At 34.7% G+C, this 21,087-nt stretch overlaps 1 protein-coding gene across 4 annotated transcripts in view; it reads left to right on the forward strand.

Moving 5' to 3' along the window:
* Positions 1-20,515, forward strand: part of LOC119070724 (CBL-interacting protein kinase 5) — a 30,060-nt gene extending 9,545 nt beyond the window's left edge. For all 4 annotated transcript variants that reach the window (XM_037175179.1, XM_037175180.1, XM_037175177.1 and 1 more), the window contains exons 3-12: positions 8,258-8,348; positions 12,124-12,327; positions 12,503-12,648; positions 12,745-12,836; positions 14,399-14,502; positions 14,578-14,620; positions 14,688-14,797; positions 16,411-16,540; positions 16,701-16,872; positions 19,169-20,515. In XM_037175179.1, coding sequence (XP_037031074.1) covers positions 8,258-8,348; positions 12,124-12,327; positions 12,503-12,648; positions 12,745-12,836; positions 14,399-14,502; positions 14,578-14,620; positions 14,688-14,797; positions 16,411-16,540; positions 16,701-16,872; positions 19,169-20,367 — 2,291 coding nt within the window. In that variant the 3' untranslated portion in view covers positions 20,368-20,515. The remainder of the gene's footprint in view (positions 1-8,257; positions 8,349-12,123; positions 12,328-12,502; positions 12,649-12,744; positions 12,837-14,398; positions 14,503-14,577; positions 14,621-14,687; positions 14,798-16,410; positions 16,541-16,700; positions 16,873-19,168) is intronic.
* The last annotated feature ends 572 nt before the right edge of the window (positions 20,516-21,087 follow it).

Consider the following 21,087-nt stretch of genomic DNA (forward strand, 5'->3'; position numbering starts at 1 on the left):
TCAAATTGTAATCGGTGATAAGTCGCTGAAAAGCTTACATGAGCGAGCGAACTATGATGACACCAATCTCTTTTATAGGAACAAATTGAATCCTACAAAATTACTCTGTTTACAGTTTGTATAAAATGAAGTAAACAGAAGTTAGTATCCATCCCAGCTAAAGTGTATTATGTTTCAATACAACTCATTCACTCGCAATGTTTTCATTCAAAAAATTTGCAAAAGACTCCTCAATATATTTGTAATAAAGTAATCGAATAACATTTTATACCACTGCAACTATAGCCCCGTACGTGCGAGACTGAACTTTATAATTAAAGTTGATTCTTGATAATTCATAATAAATTTTCACAAAATGGAATCTAATTGCTAATTTATTTCTACTTTATAAAACTTCCAGCTTATACTCATCCTGTTATAAACTTGCTCGGCTTGCTTCTGTGTTTGAGAAGAAGCAAAAACTTAAAACGAATCCTCATATAATTTGAAATCTTATTTTAAAATCAATTAAATGCTAAATGTTATTTACCGTATCGTATTTCTACTGCTGGAAATTCTATGGAAAATGCTGTGCGAAGAGTACACATAAGGAATATTAAAGTACCCACGAACATTGTTTCGCTATTTTTCTTCTCTTCTTTTTTTTTAAATAAAGTTTTCACTAGCTGGTGAATACTCTCGGTATACACGTATCCTTTATGCACGCCGCTACAACACTTCTTTCGCATAAAAAAAAAACTTTTTTTTTAGATATATTCCGAAAAAGTTAAACAACGTAGTCATGAAAAACTGCAATGCTAACCATTCTACATACACAGTGGAAGAAAAAAAAGGGAAGAAAAAGAGTTTTCCTCTTCCGCCAATAAAATTTGTTCAGAAAGAAATTTTCTCTCAATTTAAGCTTCATTGAAAAAGTTGAAATGATTTCTATTGTAAGTCAAATGATGGCCAATTATTTTTATTTTGTAAGTGTTTTTAGAAGGGAAGAAAGAGTAGACGAAGAAAGGGTTTTCAATTACATTTAAGCTTTTTACACATTTCTTTTTCTATAACATTGAATATGGCAAATATTGGATGTATAATATCGGTGAGTACTGAGCGGAGAGGCCACTTATTTAATCGAATTATCGAATGAACCTTTAATACTTCTGTCGACACAGCGCAAAAAAGAATTAATTTCGCTGTTGTTTTTTGGGGCGAATCAATTCAATCACTGAGTTTACACGATTTAATTTCATTTTGCTTTTTTAATACAAATAGCCATCAATATCGTTATTTGTACCGTAGACATGGCAGCCGTTTTAACAAATCTAATAAAAAATTACAGTGGACGTCAGAGAAATTTAGACACGAATTGGCTTCAGCTGTTATTCAGCTGGTCCACTCATACGACCGAAACTCATACGTCTTTACATGGGTGAAATAGTTACACGCACTCCCGTGGTAGTGGGAAAATCGTATAGAGACATATGAGCAGTCGAAAGATCAACTGAAGCCAATTCATGTCTAAATTTCATTGACGCTCTCTGGATCAAACCGATGGACCTTTTGAAACACCAGTTTCATTTAACCTGATCAGATATTCAACTTCAGGTTTTAGGTCAGACCTCTTCTGAGTATTACCTCCAATCCAGCAATGTCTTAGTGGCTTCTGACTGTTCTGACAACAATTCATCATTTTTGGCTAATTTCTCAGCCAAGATCTACCAACAAACAATTCACACGATTTCTTCCTACAAATGTAAACGCCAATGATTTGCCTCTTTTCGGCTTACTTGTCTCTTATAATGTTACGATTTATTTGTTGGCGGTTAGCCTCATCAACAATTCCATCAATCATTGCCTGTGAATGGATTAGTATTTTCGTACAACTCAGCATAAACCCGTAGCGAGAATGTATATTTCATTAAAAACGTTTCATATATTTTATCTACATTCTATGGCTGATGTAACACGGCAGAGAGTACCATTTTGGACGGTATATCGGATGATAAAATTGAGGGTACCCGTAAAAATGCATATCATTTGCTTATTTTAATTCATTTTATTTATGGATTAATTCTTACACACATTTTGACCTGTCGTTGATAAATGGTAAATATAAGGTGTGTAGGTGTTCAGGTTCACAGCGAAATGACTGAGAGGATAGAATGTCATTTAAGGGACGATTTATCTTTCGTATACACCTGTAATTTTTCAGGAACGGCTGATTAGCCTTATCTGTTGTCGACAGCAACGAAAGAAATTAACGATGACCTGCGAAGAATTTGGTCATTATATATGTCAAAATTAATGTTGAAACAATTGAAGTACAAGATTTTATATCAAACTCTAGGCAATGATTTGAAGGAATTTATTCTGGGGGTTACCAAAGTTAATCCCAACAATATATGTTATATGTAGACTGTATAAAATTAGATAACGATGGCAGTAGTAAATGTTAGTTAAAGTAGACGAAAAATAACTCAAACAAATTCATGTCTAAATTTCTCTGACTTTTCCTGTAGTATTTTAAACGGATGATGGAACAGATTAATGAAAACATGGAGACACACTTGAATTGTCGTTTGTGAAAGGTCGATTTTCTCGTAGAAAATTTCAAGATCTTCGGTATCAAACTTGTTGAGTTTGTGCCTTTATAAGATCAATTAAATTACTAAAAAGAAACCAAATCAGATTCTAGAACTTATCGATTGCTATAAGTCCGAAATTATTTTTTCTTATTTCATAAATATAACTGCTGACATAAAACAGGCCGGTCATTTTTGCACAGAAAATTATCTCCTGTGGCTGTTGTTCATTTTACAAAAAAAAATATTTTTATTTTTCTGGACTGCGTATGTGACCCGAATATATTATCTTGATATAAGCTGGGTATTTACTTTCGACGTAATTTAATGTTTTGTTTACAAAATAGCCTTGACTTGAACAGAAGTGAAAACCAAATAAACCAAACCCGATTCAGAAAGCTCAAACTGAAAATGTTATTGTTTAAGTTTGGTTTTTAATAATCGTCGTGGACTCATAGGGTTTCGCTGTGGATTTTGCTAGCCATTCGAAAATCACCAGTATAATGTACCAAGGAAATGATACCACATTTTCTAATACGTGACAAAGTTAAAATATCGATGTATAGCTCTGGTTTTTTGTAACGCTCCAAACGATCTAAATTAATTTAAATGGATGTTGAGGAACAATAGGGGTAAACTGTTATGGTTCGTAAAGTTCTTGAGTGATGATTTTGTAGTGATGCATTAGTTTTGACATAAAATATTTGGAAGAAATGTCAAAAGTTTACAAAATTGTGAACCTCACTAACTTTACGAACCATAATGATTTACCCCTAATGTAAGAGTTTTGATGCTATAGAGTTGACATTAATAACATTAATAACATTAATATCCATCAAATACATCACAAACACTAAATCTATTACTTCTGTTGTTGAAGTATTTCAGTCTCAGCAGATTGACGCAGTCTTTTACTTCAAATGGTCAACCTTAAATTTTCCTGTAAGACTAAAAAACCTATCGCTAACTATCACTATCCCAGACTCTTTGTTTGTTCATTATATTCAAAAATATTCAGTCTCGTACTGTTAATCCCTAAAAGATTAAGATCGAGGTCCATAATTCTATATATGTACTTCTCAGCTTCGCAATGTTTACATTCTTAGAATCGAGACATAATTTCAGAAAATTTCCATGGCCAAGTCTCTACCTAACATTTTTGTAATTCGTAACGCATTGTAACGATCTAATTTACTTCCTCCCATCAACAAAACCGAACACATACCGATTCCATTTCGAAATGTTAATTAATTACATGAAAATTCCTTTGCTATGCCAAAAGTACATTTTGTCGCGCATGTTTAAATCTCGAAGCTTAATTATTTACTGACTCATTTCGTTTTTAATTCAAATATGTGAAAACGCCGTAAACGTAATAGTATGAGTGCCATGGAAGATCATGATGAGCAACACATTAGCAACGTTTATTTTATGACGGATTATTGAAATTCCAACCGACAGCCATACAAGAATGTTGATGATTTCTGTAACATTCTTCTTTAGCAGTGATATAATACAACGGTTCTATTAAATTTGGAGTGTTGTAACGGGGATAATATCGTTGTAAGGACACACATTTAACAAGATGTTTGATTGTCGTGATTTTTTTTTGTAGAACATTCATGTTTACTCGCGTATTTTACCAAGAGCATAAGTTTTCTGCCAGTTCCAATGATGTTGTACATATACACAAGAAATGCTTGTATATTTGAAGCATGTTCACACTCTCACTATAAAAAGCTCATTTAAATATTAAAGTATTATCTCCGAGCTTAAGTATAATTTTATTATTCCGGTACAATGCATAGCATGGTGGCGTGTTCTATTAAGTCGTAAACTTGTTTTTGGTTCATTTTACAAATTACATATATCCCTTCGTAATGTAGTATACTATCCACTGTTAGAGTCTGGGTTGAATGGTTCGGTTATATATACTATGTCAATGGTAGGATATGGGCAATTGTGCTGCTTCTCTATATTACTATATATTCTTTAACCTAGTCAACAAAGCATGCCATACACACAAAACACTTGGAATTAATATATTCATGAGATTTCCATTTTAGGGTCATGAAAAGACCGTCTCGCATAATGAATGATGATTTCACTTCTCATACTGGCTGAAATTTTATTGTGCTTATGTTCAAGGTATTATTAGATGAAGGAAAGAAGAGCTTTTTTCTGTCGTATACCGAATGATTTCTCTTACGCATATTATACTCGTATAAAGCATAAAGAATAAGAAAACCGTTAAATTATTCAGTAGGGTGGAACAGTCGACATTGCAAGAAAGAAAAATGTACAAAAATAATAAAATAAATTTAAACGTTTACGGCTGCCGTACTTCCACTTGTTTGTTGGACTTTTCGACTTTTGTTGCGAATGTTGACTTTTTTAAAGGTTTTTTTTTTCGTTTAAAATTTTATGAGAGGTCCGATGTAAGCAAAAATTCGCAACAAAAAACCGAATCGGACTGTTAAATGGAAATCGGCTCTTTCAAATCTAAACTCCTTTCCGAAATGGTAAAATGAGAATTGGATTGAACACTAAAATGTTGAACTTCTCTCACCAAATTTTCCGAAAACTTTGTTTAAAAATTCATTTTTAGTTAATTCAATTAATTAACTCGGTCTAAAACTTTGTCTTGGTTGTGTTAGTAGAATTAATTCCCAGTACTAAACCGAGGCTTCAAGTCTATTAAAGTAAAAACGAGTGAACGAAATTACTGTAATTTTCCTTAAAGATCAGGGCTTAATTTAGATACCGTTGAGGACTTGTTCGGATGTAATATGTGTGAACATCACATTTGGAATGAAAGGAATTGAAATCTGTAGATATAATTTAAATTCACGAAAGACCACACTTTCCCCAATCTCTCATTTTCTGATTGAACAACAATGGTAGAGAGACAAAGGCAGCGAGCTTTTGTTGAAACCTCTCCAAAAAGAAAGTCTCATCATCCTCAAAATATATTTTTAATCAAAACACAGTTAGTAAGACGTAAGACCATTCAGTAAGACCATCTAAAACCGGTTACGCTATCATATGTTATCGAAAAGGAATTCAGACAACCCGCTCTGAACAATGCGGACTAACATAGGAAAATCATGTCCAATAAAATGAAGTAAAAGAATTGAAACCCATCTCTTCAAAAATACTTAGATCAAATGAAGTAATAGATCTGGTAATAAAACTGCTGATATGCTTGTTGTCTGTGAAACGACCACGTTCGCACAATGTATTATTTGTGTAAAGTACGAGTCAACAATAATTATTGTTCTTGTTGTCGTTATAGTTGAGTTAAACTGATATCACGACCCATATGAATAAAGTATCGTTGTTAATCTACCGTTCGCAGGTGTTTTTATTTTGTGCAGAAGATTACATTCGGATAAATTTGTCGTACTTAATGCTAGGAGAGAAATGACGGTTAAGTTAGCCCAAACGTTTTCTCAAAATTTTGGCGATATAGCTAACCTCAAACGATTTTGCGCTACAAAATAAGTTAGCGCTATTTTGTAGCGCTAAATAAATTTTGAGAAATCTTCAGTAATTTGATATTTTGAGAAAACTTTTGGGATATTTCGAGAAAATTTTAAAACTTTGGGAAATCTACGGTCGTATGGAATTTTGAGAAATCTTCCATACAGTCGCATAGGATTTTGAGAAAACTTCCTGAGAAATCTTCTCTCCACTCGCATAGGATTTTAAGAAAACCTTCTGTGAAATCTCCTGTGCGGTCATATGAGAAATCTTTCTTCGAAATCTTCCATACGGCCGTATCGGATTTTGAGAAAACCTTCTGTGAAATCTCCTGTGCGGTCGTATAGGATTTTGAGAAAACTTCCTAAGAAATCTTCTATACGGTCGTATGGAATTTTGAGAAAACTTTCTGATAAATCTTCCATACGGCCGTATCGGATTGTGAAAAAACCTCAAAATTTGGGGAATTATCGATCGTGTAGGATTTTGTGAAATCCAGAAAAGTCTTGGGATCTACGGTCGTATGGGATTTTGAGAAAACTTTCTGTGAAATCTTCCATGTATGGAATTTTGAGAAAATTTTAAAATTTTGGCAAATCTACTGCCGTATCATAACGTTAACATTTCAGTTGGTGTCGACAGTGTCGATCCCTGCGTTAGTGTCCAAAATCTCTCTATGCTGTCTTGTGTAAGAGTTAAGAGACTAACTGATTATGATAATTAATATTAAACAGGACATCTGTTTAATTGCTTAAACAGATATGTAAAAAGGCCTCTTGTGCCACCCATGCATTGTCATTATGCCAGAATACTACAGACTGTATTTGTCTCGAAAGTAAGATTTTTCTGGGGACACTGTTGGAATTATCCCTTTCACAAATATTATGAAGAACGCTCTACCGTTATTTTAATGCAATTGGTAATGAAAATATTGGTAAATTGAATTATTTTTAACGCTCAACCAAATTATTAACTAAAAGGATGAAAAGCCGAGTTTTCGTGTGAATTTTATTAACCCCAGGTGAAGCCGAGTGCAATAAACACACACAGACTTTTCATCTTTTTATCTCGAGTTGTGTAATGGATCGAAAACCGTACTTTTCATAATTCATGCACTTCTGTCGACGCTCTCAGCAAGATCTACATTTTCAGTTGTTCAACGAACTTTGTGTGGAATCATTTACAAACCACAACAACTATCAAATCAGAAAACATCCCGAACTTCATTTTCTATTGTCTTACTGTATAAAAGGAAAACGTACAGAAAATCTTTAAAACATACCCTGCTTGTCACGGATGCAAGGGAAAAATGTGATGCTTTCCTTTTTCGGTATAGTTAAATCAAAAATGTTCATCAAAACGTGGAAAACTTCTTTTAATTCTAAAGAAATATCACAAACGTTGTAAGGTTGGGTGTGGGTAGAAAATAATGTTTTGCTTGCGTAAATTTAAAAATAGAGGCAAAACACATCGTCTCTCAACATGACGGAAGTGTTACATTGTGTATTAAAGATCTGATTTTTTTTTTTTTTTTTTTGAAACAACCAATTCGTTTTTGCAATAAAACTGCGATTATTGCTTCCGATTCCATGTTCGCAATATTTTTTTTTTGTTTTGATAAGTATGTTTTGGCTGAATTCATTCTAAAATTTTATTAGATCACGTTCTTTTCACGAATGTAATGCCATCGCCATAAATTCTACTCTGACAACCGTCCCGTAGGAATTATAATAATAAATACACCCGAGAAGTTCGCCTGTTTTCCGATTTAGCACATAATTTTAAGACTTTTGTCGGTTCCAATATTTTATCATCAACAAATTAGACATGTTCCGTAAATTAAAATTCACCGATTCTCATCCAAGCGATACTTTACGTTCATATTATACAAATCAAACCGTTACAAATACAATATCTCCTAAATTATTCCCGTTCGGAAAGGTTAACTTTTACCCTTGAATTTGGAAAATGAAATAAAGATTCGATTCGGTTCGGTTAATACCGTTAGTACAGTACAATATATATCTTAAAAACACAACAAAATAATTTATCTACACTTTAGTCATCCGCATCCTACAATTTGTGTCTGAAAATATATATAACTCAACAACACCAGAACATTTTCCCAACTGAATTCATTTATGTATCGACAATGTTGACCTAGACATAGAGATCTACTACAACACTATGTATTATTATTGCAGAGCTCGATTTGAGTTTTCCGTATCGTGAAGTCACCATTAAACGAGGCGTCGATGCCAAGGAGATTTACGAAATGGTTACAGAAGTTGGCAGGTAAGTGAAGAGAAGAAAAAAACACACAAAATGATTACGTAGCAAATGCGACGACATAAAAATGGTACCATCATACATCACTAACAAAGCTGAATATATATGTATATGTGGAACTCGCATACCTTTTGTTGTGTGTTATTTATATAAACATTTAATGCGGAAAATGGTTTCCCGATAAATTGTTTTGTTTTAAAAGCACATGTTGTTTGATTTATTGGAACCGGGGTTACACAATGGTTAGACACAGGTATGAACTGGTACTTGTTAAGTCAAACGTTTAACTTTCATTTATTAAGTATAAGACTTGTGTGCTGTGTATGTCGTCTATGTTTACATAGTATGTTGTTTTTAGTTGTTATAACCACCACACACTGCTATATGGCTTCATTTTGCAATATTGAACCAATCAATAACTTATGTGTGCGGTATGGCTAATGGAAGGGTGTCAAATATGTTTCCTTCTTTTCAAACCGGATACAATATACAATTCTGTGTGTATGCTACCGTATTGAATTTCGTTTTGGTGTAGCTAGAGGAATTCCATTAATTAAGTTGTTTGATTGTTTTCCATTTATATTCGCTTCGAGTTTAAACCAATTTTTGGTCTTCGTAAGCTTTTTTGTCGATCTCCTTCTTTTCGACCTAACCTTTTAGAAACGGCAAGCATTTTACGATGTAATCATTAAATCTATTACTTCTGTTGTTTATATCGCTTAGTATTTGATGCAAAATCTTTTACTTCAATTGTGTTGACAATCATTTTACTATTTATAATAACTGGAGACCACAGAGGAGGCATAGCAAGTTCTTTCAGAACAAAGATTTTCTTTTTTTTTACATTTAACCATTTACACTTCAGGTTGGAAATAATGGTCTAAGAAGTGTTTTCCTTTGTTCATTCCCGCTGCTCCCTGAGTAAGTTCACTGTACAAGCCAAAAGTTTTCCCCATTCATCACATAGAAATAAAATGAAGGACTTTTTTCAAAGCGTAGCAGGTCTCGTCGAAGCTATTCTAACCCGCCGGAGATTTTTATTTTGTGTCGAGAGGGCAAAATAATTATTTCGCAATTCCGGTCCATAATCATCACCTTTCCATGCATCCATTTAATGTCGTTTTGAAGGTATTTATTTCACTGTATTCCCGGACACAGCGCAATATGAACTTTTTTTCGCACGCAGTGCGTTATCAACTTTTTTTTCGCACGCAGTGCGATATCAACTTTTTTTCGCACGCTAAAGAACCTATTGCCTGCAACGAAGGCTAAATTTTTATAAATAAAAATCTTGCATTGACCAGAAATCGAACCCCCGACACCAAAAGGTTTTTGAGCACAAAGCAGCGACTTAAGCCATTCGGCTATAGAGTCACACAATTATACCGAACGTATTGTTGAAGCGTATATACTAACCATTGACTACTCGATTTCATTCAACGCGTCTCTTTACATCACATTGTAATGTGTATTATAATGCAGCCTTCTTGATCGTTCAAATGAATTTCTGTATACACAAGAATTTTGGAACAAAATGTAGGCGATGTTTTGCATTGGAAAGGTGATTATGGCCCGAAATTGCGAAAAACGTATCTACCACGGTAGGTATGCCGGTATTTTTTCGCACACGACGTCTTGTCGACCTCGGCTTCGCCTCGGGTCGACAATCGACATCTAGTGCGAAAAAATACCTTCATACCTACCTTGGTAGATAAATAACTATTTCCAAACAATTACGTAAGATATTTTACTTGCGAGGACCTGCAAACATTAAAATTATCAAAAATGTTAACGGTCTACTCTTTGCTAACGTTTCATTTTCGCATTGTGCAGCAAGTAAAAGTCTAAAACAGCAAACTTGTTGGCTAGTCGTAAAGGGTCGAAGGTGGAAATGGGTTGTTAAGCCTCTTTAAAACGGCTAGTCATCTGTTGTCGACCACAACGCTGAAAATAAGCGACGATCTCCGAATATTGTGGTTTTATATTATAGTCAAATGAATAAGAAGTAAAAGATTTTGTATTAAACACTAGGTTATACTTTTAACAAAAGAAGTAGCAGATTTAATATGTATATTGCGGTATGCTTGCCTCTTTTAGATGGTCAATCTGTTACAATAGTAATAACAATCTAGCCGATCAAATGTAGTAAAATTGACTGAGAGATAACTATTTTCAATCCGCATAGTGACACATTTTGGATTACACTCATCAACTTTCTGTTCGCATCATTCGAATACGAATCAATAACTGTCCCCAATTCCTCGTTTTAGGTACAACATTTGATAACGAACCAGCCTGCCAAATAAAACAAATTCAATAATGAACTGAATATGGAGTTTACAAAACCATAAATTGATTTAATGAAGTCCTTGTCCCATTACAATAAATTTCCACGTTCGTAACCAAAACGACTATATCTCATCGATATTTCGAATCCAAGCGATTAAAACATTCAATTAAAGATAACCGTTTCATGGGAATATCGTTCGATACGTATCAATGGACCATAGCAAATGGTGATTTAACTATTGTTATCTCCTGCCTGTTATCTTATAAGACACACATTTATACGTGGTGTATTGATTGAGAAACGGAAAGATATTTCGATTCAATATAATAACATGTTCACATGTGCATAACACCCGTTCACTCGGCGAGACGGTTTCAATTTAATTAAATTTTTTTTGTGTGTTTTTTGTGAAAATTACGAGAAATAAGGTTAATTTTTAATAGGGTGGATCGGCTTTGATTTGCTCCAAAAATTGCATAGTGTTCCATAGTCTTCCAAGTCTCTAGATCATTTTCCAATTTTTTTTAAATTCCAAGTCTTATGGGTGCGGCCGAGCGAGCATTTATTACGTGGAAGTGACTCCTCAAACATTTCTAGTGCGAGGACCATCTACGATGGGTACAATGATCTTGGTCATAAAATGTCGAGTCCAAAATTCAATGTTCTGACTGACATCATGACTCAGAAGCAATTTTCCATTGGGAACAAAGTTTTAAATTTGAAAGGCCGTGAAGGTCACAAAAATATTGTTTAATGTTGGACTGTTCTCGACATTTTATGACCAACAGCATCGTAAATTGTCTTCGCGCTATTAATGTTTGAAAAGTCCTTTACCCGTAATAAATTCTCTGCTCGGGAAACACCCTTAAAAAATGGTTTCCAGAAAAATGATCAAAGCGACTAAGGTGGAGCTTCACGGATTAAAATTAAAATTTTGAAATCGATCCACCCTAAGTCCATCAGTTCATCTTCTTCGTTCTCCGTAACAACAGTAGCGTATCTATTTATAAATCTTATTTGTTTTGCTGTAAAATCATTAACTAATTTCATGGTCATGCAATACTTAATAGCCAACACACATGTCTAATAGAAACGTGTCCACCACTTATAAGTGATGTATCCACATTCCTTCTATCATTAACACCTCTCAGTTTTTATTGTCTGATGTATATACAACACACATTGTATACCAACAGCTCATTAGCCAACCAATTTTTTCATCTAACACAGAAGATGAAATGAAATAATGATCCCAATTTAGCATTGCCTAATTGTTTTACTAATATACCTGTCCAATCTTTTCCTTTTAATTCCGCAAACAAACAAACAAAAAATAAACAACCAACCAACTCTTCAAACCATTTTGCAAAATCTTAATTCTCTCACTTTTTTCTTCTGCTCCCCTTCCTAATGGCTTACCCGTTTATGCCAACAACACCAACAACAACAACAAAAAAATCACACGAAAACAACAACAACCACTTTGTATAGAGGAAAATTTGGCACCGTCTACCAATGTAAAGAGAAATCGTCCGGACTTCAATTGGCAGCAAAATTTGTACCTATACCGAAACGTGAGGATCGACGTAATGTTGAACGTGAAGTGGAAATAATGAATTCCCTACAGCATTCATTAATTATTCAACTTTACGATGCGTTCGAATATCAGAAAATGATGTGTGTTGTCCTTGAACTGTGAGTATCATATACATTTTCACTGGGTGGCGGGTTTATCGACATTTTACGTATAAATAACATCGATGGATGTTAGTTTTACTAAACCATAAAGCCCCCATTGAGTAAATGGAAAAACTTTCGATTAAAGTCATAAAATACGTTTCGTTTAACCTTTTGTAACATCACGTTGCAGCGTCCAGGGTGGCGAGCTATTCGATCGAGTGATTGATGATGACTTTGTGCTAACAGAAAAGGCCTGCAGCGTATTTGTTCGACAAGTTTGTCAGGCCATTGAATTCGTACATCGGAACAATATACTACATCTTGACTTGAAGCCAGGTGAGTTGATTTAAGTGGGTAGGATGGATATTATGTTCATCACTATTGCAAATCGTAAACAAAAAACCGTAATAACCAGCCGCATTATCTTTTTAGAGAATATTTTGTGCGTAACACACGAAGGCAATCGCATTAAAATTATTGATTTTGGATTAGCTAGGAAATATGATCCTGATAAAAAGTTGCAAGTAAGTTATCGTTTGTTGAAAATGTTTATCATATACTATTCGAACGTTATGTGTGTTATGTGTGGTATCCAGAGCTCATTATTATGAATTTTTGTAAAAAATTATTTTTAAGAATTTTTATGAGTTTTAAGGAATTTTTTTAGTTCGGAACATATTTGAGATTTTTTAGAGTTTTGAAAGTCATCGATGTTTCTACTCAATAGTGTATCGAAGTTATGATATTGATAATCCCGCAAATTCAAATATTGTGCTATTTTGGTTGACATTTTGGTTGATTACTAAAAAATCAAATTTAGGCCAGGCTCTGTACATGGCAGTGTAAACATTTAGCGATGAATAAATACTTAACCTGGCCTGATAATTTTTTTAGAATTAATTCTTTAAAATTTCTAAACTTAAGAATTTTTCGAATTAATTCTGAAAAATTCTCAGGAATTTTTTAATGATTTTAAGAATAAATATTCCGAATAATAAACCCTGGTGGGTATTCAATGGAACATCATTTTTTTCCGGGAAATATTGGTTTTTATTTTCGAACGTTGCAAGTCAGGTGTCTTCTCCATATTGATCCCACTTGATGTGAAGAAAAGGTTTCATTTCTGAACAAAAGTTGATAGATAAACAAACCAGCCGAGAAACGTATCTACCTTACGAAATCGATGAAATGCCTTTACCTGGAGTAAAGGCACATTTTATCTATTTGTTCACTTTATTTATCCATGTTAGGGGAAGCCATACTATACTTGCACACGTTTCGCTTTATGTTTATAATTGAGATGTTACCAGCACGGAAATTTTTCTAGGTTTTTTTTTTGTTCCATTCTTCACATCAACTTTATTGTTCATATATCATCAAGTATATGTATATGTAGCTGATGAAGCCGATGGGGGATTCTCTGTGAGTTTTCACACCTCAAAATCGGTCTTATATTTTTGCTTCCAAAGAAGTTTGTGTAGTTGTTATAAATGGTGTTGTAAACGAGCGAATAGCATGATCTGATGGAATGTCAAGGTTAAGAAATTTTGTAGTCTGATCAGACCCAGCATTTCCCAGAGGTGTGACACTAGTCACCGTTTACTCTCAGGATTGTCTATTAAATTCTTGTTACAAACGACAAAAAATAAAATCTATTACATCTTTTGTTGAAAGCATACTCTAGTTTGGAAAGCGAAATCTCTCATTTCATTGGCCTAATGATAACAGAAGAGCAACATACCATCACGGGACATGTCACATTATAGCGAATTATAAGAAAAATAAAATTTCAATCTTTAAGCTTCGTATCAAATAGGTTTTTGTCTACAAACATATCCATTGACACTGTCAACCTATTTGAAACGGAGCTAAAATGTTTCTTTTTTCTTTTAATTCGCTGAAGTGACATATCCTGTTTCTGCATTTAACTTTTTATATACATAATAGTCAAGGGAATTTACCCGTTTACTATTTAAATGCCGGTTTTATACAGTAATCAGTATTTCTTCGCCGAAAAATCTTCGAAACAGTAATTGGCACCCTCCGAAACTTATCGTTAACAATTTTTCAAAATTAATTTTCTCAGATTTTATTTGGCACCCCAGAATTCGTAGCACCGGAAATCGTAAACTTCGACAGAATATCGTTTGGTACGGATATGTGGTCAGTAGGTGTGCTCAGCTACGTTTTGTAAGTTGCACCCCACAAAACTCAACGTTTTGATATACTCACGCCCTTTAACACTCACTAAAATTTTCTCCGCAGAGTGTCCGGTCTGTCACCGTTTATGGGTTCTACAGACGTTGAGGTATGGATATGATTACCACTCGGTGCGGATAAAATTTTGTATTTTTTTCTAATTCTATTTCAATCAGACAATGGCTAACGTTACAATTGGAAAATACGATTTTGATGATGAGGCATTTAAAACGGTTTCGAAGGACGCTTTGGATTTTATAACGAAACTATTAGTAAAAGACGTTGGGTAAGTAGATAGGTTGAAGTTAATCTTTATGGAAAATAATAAATTTTCAACAGCGGTAAATTCATAAGTCTGTGCAGTTCCTTTTTCCTTCAGCTGAGAATCTACTCACGAATAGTATAACTGAGGGATTCTTTTGAAAAACAGCCTACCGAAATCGGACGCATTTTCCAGTGGACTTTTTTATATGTGCCTAGAAAGGACTTCGACCCTATAAGCCAAAACAACTTTCAAAAAAATTCTTCGAAGCTTGTGTGGCTAGTAAAAGGTGAGCAAAAACCGAAAAATTGCAATTTTCTTACAAAAATTTCTCCAGCTACACGTGCCGTACAGGGTCGGTGTACATATTTCAGTGTGGATAAATTTTAAAACCATCAAGTCCATATTCGGCTCAATGTACATGTGATTACCTTTCTAATGACACCCCACACGACCCCGTACGGCTCGTGTAACTGGAGAAATTTTTGTAAGAAATTGCAACTTTTCGGTTTTTGCTCACCTTTCACCAGCCACACAAGCTTCGAAGAATTTTTTGAAAGTGGTTTTGGCTTATAGGTTCGAAGTCCTTTCTAGGCACATATAAAAAGGTCCACTGGAAAATGCGTCCGACTTCGGTAGGCTGTTTTTCAACAGAATCCCTCAACTCATTTGGATAAAAGACAAATTTTGGCGAGTTGGTGTGTAGCTTTGTTGTTTGGGTTAAGATGTGTAGTTTTGGTCTTTTAGTTCTTGTATAGCTTTACTCTTTGGGTGGTTGTACAGCTTTGGTGTTTGGGTTGAGATGTATAGGTTCATTTCATTTCATTTCATTTATTTTTCATAATAATAAAACATAACAAGTGACCTGCGTAGCTCCAGTTTGTAAACAATTCTAGCTACTTTAGGTTTAGTCTTCAGGCTACGATGAGCCTTGGTCTATGGGTTACTATGTATGTCTTTACGATGTATGGATTTGGTTTTTAAGTTCTTGTTTAGCTTGAGTTTTTGGATTATTGTAAAGCTTTAATCTCCTGGTTACCATGTACAGCTTTAGTCTTCAGGTTGTTGTACGGCTTTGGTCGTTGGGTAGTTATATAGCTTTGGTCTTCGGGTTACGATGTTATACTATTTTGGCATGTCGTTTGGCTCTTTGGGCCAGCTGGTAAATTTAGCTGCTGCAAAAAGAAACTGCACAGACTGATGAATTTATCGCTGTAAATGAAAATTTCATTTCATTGCTTTTCATTATTTTCTGAGTTGCATATTAAGCAAGGAGTTACGGTTTCTTTCTCTCATATTTTTGTACATAAATTAAAAAACCATAAAACTATAAGAAGATGCACTCTTCATCAGACGTAATTTCCTTAATTTTAAGAAATTACACACACAAAAAATTTATTCATAAAATTCTACTTGAAAAATGAAAAACTTTTTTTTTTAGTTCGCGGTTTAAAATATGGAAATATCCTTCACATTTAATAACCGAAATTTAATTAAATTCGCCCATTAATAACATTTTTATCATTTCCATGGAAAGCATTTCCCGCGTTTACATTTTATTAATTGAAATTCACTTGTAATTAAGCGGAGCATATTTTTAATTTATCACTCTTTCTCTAATACCATTTACACCAAAGCGCCCGAATGACAGCCACCGAATGTTTGGAGCACATCTGGCTGAAGCGACGCCCGATACCTCAAGTAGCCATCAAACCATCCGTTATTGTTCCACCGCCGAAACAGTCAACCCCACCACCAGCCATTCAAGTAATGTACAATCATAATTTTTCTCTCTTTAAAAATGTACCGGAAAAAAATTGAATTTTATATCTCAGTCGCTAAAGTGGCATTTAATTAGAAAATTGCCATTCATTAATCATGCAATAAAATCATAAGTAATTTATTTCATCATTTCTGGTCTTTTCAGGCAAATGGAACGGAGGAGCTGAAGACAACAAAAGATAATCTCAAAAGTTTTATTGAACGATGGGAAGAGCATCCGAACAGTCCATATGTCTTTGACGTCGGGTCAAACCAAATATCTCCAATTAATGTTGGCGAAGAGAAGCGTAATGGTGGCAGCGGATTTTCGTCGAGGGGTGAGTTCAAATGGATTTTACGAATTTTTTTGTCCATTTCTTTTGTTGTGGGAAATGGGATGAAGGAAAAAAAAATGGTGTATTGTCTTGGAACGTAAACAATATACCAGTTGAAGAGATGTGGTCCTCTTTGTTTTTATTCCGGAAAACCGCTGTAGAACTTTATGGCTTTTTTTGTTGCAATTAATTGAAAAATCGTTACTTAAAACACTAAAAGAAAAACGCCTGTTCCCCACCTACTATTTGTATTTTCCAAGTATTTTACTCAAAAACGTGAGGTAAATTGAACTTTACTTCGTGGCAGTGAAACTTTACCTCAAGTTTTTGAATAAAGTTCCTTACTTGTAGATGCGAATGAATTGTTTTTGAACATATTTAGGGCGACAATACTAAATTGCGTAGCAACAATATCTCAGGAACTACCGAACCAATTTCGATAAACTTTTTTCCCTGAAAGCTGGCATTTGTATAAAGCCTTGGCTAACTTTAGAGGCATTAAGGAATCTAACCAAATATTTTTCTTTACAAAAATAATCCTTGGCATTACTAGATGATTACTCAACGAAGATAAAATTTTTGGTCGCAAGCATTCTTGCGTGAAAATTCTTAGAGTATGTTAATGTAACGAGACGTGCGATTTTAAAAAAGTGTCAAAATGTGACACGTCTGAATGAAGTTTAAAAAAAATCTCTCTCTCTGATTCAGACTTAAGGTGTAGATGATTTCGAATTTGGAGGAGCAAAATTTTGAACTGCAAAACCTTGCTTTGTTGCTGCACTTTCCAGAGGCAATAATCTTCAAAAGTCAATTTTTCTAAGGGATGTAGCGTTTTGCAGTCTTTTTTTTTATTTTTTTAAGGCCTGCGGGTAGGCTCGATGCAGAATGGTCCACTGATCACGAAAATTACAAAAAAAATAATTAAAGTTCGAAGCTCCCATGCGCACCTCTGAAAACCGACTCTTTGGTCACAGAGCCATAGAGTTCTGCGGCCTGTGTTGAAACAAATTTGTTAAGTGTTTATGATAACTACTCGTAGAGACTGTGGCTTCAATTTGGCATACTTTAAAATTTTAAAAAATTCGACTCACCGATGAAAAATTACAAAAAGTGTTCCCGACCATGACTTTTCCAGAAATTTTTTGGAGTTCGATTTTCAGAGGTGCGCATGGTAGCTTCGAACTTAATTTTTTTTTTGTGATATTTTCGTGATCAGTGGACCATTCTGCATCGAGCCTACCCGCAGGCCTTAAAAAAATAAAAAAAAAGACTGCAAAACGCTACACCCTAGTAGATACAGTCCACACTATACACTCCTTGGGATTTTCGACAATATCTTTCAAATGATCATCAGTAGGACTGACTCAATTGGGTCTCAATTCAATTTAAAAAAAATATTCTATTTATTTAAAGGAAAAAACAATAACCAAGATCGATTGAGTAATGGAGTAATTACTGAGATACTGATTTGACACCCAGAGTAAGATCAGGCAATAGCAGTTCATTTTTCGAATGTCAAATAAATGGGCCTAATACACTGCATGAAAATGAACTCAAATGAAAATTGAATTCATTCTGTTCGCAAAATATAAGACTTCTAGATAATTCAGGTCCCTAGGCAAAGGAAGCACTCTTGTCTGGTTTTACTCTACCATGCCTTTAGTAATGAAATATGTCCCGTTTACGCGTCCGTATTACACTTCTTTAGATTATCCAGAAAATTGTTTGAAACATTAAGAAATGATGATCACTTTCGTGATTAACATTTGACGGACAGCTATTTCATCTGCTATCGACAGCGATGATAAAAATAAACGACCCTAAGTGAACTTATATTTATGCCAAACGTACGATAAAAACTAATGAAGTAACAGATCTTGGGATCAATCAACAAGTAGAAATGAGATGAAAGGAAGTAGCAGGTCCGAAAACTATGCTATCACTGGGAAGTTAAATGGATAGTGTTTCTATTTTGGTTTTCGTGTGGTATTTGATGTGATTGATCGTTTTGACATACATTTTTGGCTATATTATATAAGGCAAAGTTAGCGTGAGACGGTGAGACAATCGCTGATTTTTGTCGCCGTTGGTGTTAAGAGATGACTAGCCGTAATTTTCTAAGTTATACAATATAGCTGGAGAATAATTTGCGTTTTTACGAGTGAGGGTAGGGGTCAAATTTCCAAGATTGAGTAAATCTAACTTTTCGTCACTTTCTGTATTACATGCAGCCCAGTTCAATAACTTGTTTTTATTACTTTCCCACTATTGTTTATTTATTCAACTTTAAATCTTCCAGGTTGTTCGCCTTCACCTTGCGGATCGATTACTAGCGATATGCCACAATCTGAAGAAATTCCACAAGAACCAACATCAGAAAATCCACTTCCATTGTCAGACAATTCTTCGCAGACAGAAAAGACCAGCGTACTTCCTATTACCGACGACGTTTTCCAATGTCCAATCGAAGTTGTTGACGAAGATCCGAATAAAAAGCACCTAAAGGAATATCTTCATTCGTTCGATCGCCGCAATTCAGACAGCAGTTGTTTGCCGAATCATAGTACCAGCACATCAACATGTGAAAAACTCAATCTGGCAGATGAAATCAAAAAGCTTTCCGAACGTTTAATGATGTTGTCGTCAATTAACACCGATCTTAATGAGTACAATGAAACGTTAACGAATGGTGGTGGGACAGCGGTGAAAGAAAAAACCCCGGAACCTGTCAAGAAAGTAGAAAAAGAAACTGTCGTGGGCAAACCGAAATCGACGAGAATAGAAGATTCGAGCGAAGTGAAATTGGTGAACAACAGATCGAAATTCTCAGACAGATTCAGTCGGTCGAGTAGCATTGCAAATGATTCGGAAACCACCAGCACTTCAAAATACAGCCGATTTACGAGAGCAAGTTCTGTTATTAGCAATACTTCCAGCAGTTCGTACAACAAACCGTTAACGAATGGATTATCCGAAAGACTCAAATCGCTGGACGAGACACCGAATCTTTTACAACGACTCGGAAATTCGACTCGAAATTCGTCAACTGTCTCTATGTCATCGCGGCACAGCAGCGTCTCGTCGAAAACATCAACGAATACAAAATCATCGTCGTACAACAGTAGTTATTCGACAAATGGCATAGGCAGTGCACCGTGGCCCGTAACAAATAAACGAACAAAATTCCGAATTTCGCAGATGAGTCGCGATGTTCCAATCGGATCTCCGTACAGTCATCAGACAGTCTTCCTTGAAGAAGCTGTTAACACAACGAAAGATTGTTTGCTTCATTTGCTCGAAAAGTACAATGAATCCGACACGCGGACAGCATATAGCAATCAGGGTCGTCATCAAAGCATAGCCGTCGGTTATGGGATATCAGACAATTTGGAGTACAGATCAATGAATTCGTTGAATCACTTTTTCCAGAGACATGCCAGCGCAGGCAATACGGTAAAACAAATTCAAGCTAGAATTGAATCGAAACGAAAGTCGTAGGTGTGCTGGCAATGAAAATTTGTTGTTGATTTTTGCTTAAACAAAATTGTTGTCTTGCAATTTGTACATTTTCGAACTCCACAATCAGATGTAAATTTCGTTCTGCAAGAATATTTATTTATTGGAATAAATTAAATTTAATTATTAAGGCGGGGTGTTGTTTTTTACAGTCAAATCGATTACACGAAGCGATCCTTGACTTAACTTGAACGAAGAAATGGATCAACATCAGCAATCAACGACAGCGATAACAACAAATAATCTCTGGTTAATGCCATTTCGCTACTAATGATTCTTAAAACTAAGGAAATACTCGAGTTTGCATCAATCAAAAAAAAATCTTTAAAAGAAGTAAAAGATTCGGATTAAAATTTCGTTAATCAAACTTTATTATGAAAGTAACGGTAGCAGAGTTCGTGACGCAGTTGCGCCTCCATGACAAAGTAAACAACCAACAGCACATTGACTGTCTTTCTTTTAAAAACAATTTAAATACAACCGTCACTACCTTCACATTTGACCTATTACTGTGAAAAACATCCATGAAATGAAACGTTCGGAACGGACCTGGTAAATATCGCTTCATAACTCAAACTACCTTAAGGACCAATAGAGTACTAATAGGTTGACATAGGAAATGTTTGTGAAATTTCAAACCAAAATTAAACGTGGCTGAACATAGGTAACCATCTCCAAGTTTCCCCATTGACACAATATCAC

The sequence above is a fragment of the Bradysia coprophila genome, assembly GCF_014529535.1.
Source record: "Bradysia coprophila strain Holo2 chromosome IV unlocalized genomic scaffold, BU_Bcop_v1 contig_106, whole genome shotgun sequence".
NCBI lineage: Eukaryota > Metazoa > Arthropoda > Insecta > Diptera > Sciaridae > Bradysia > Bradysia coprophila.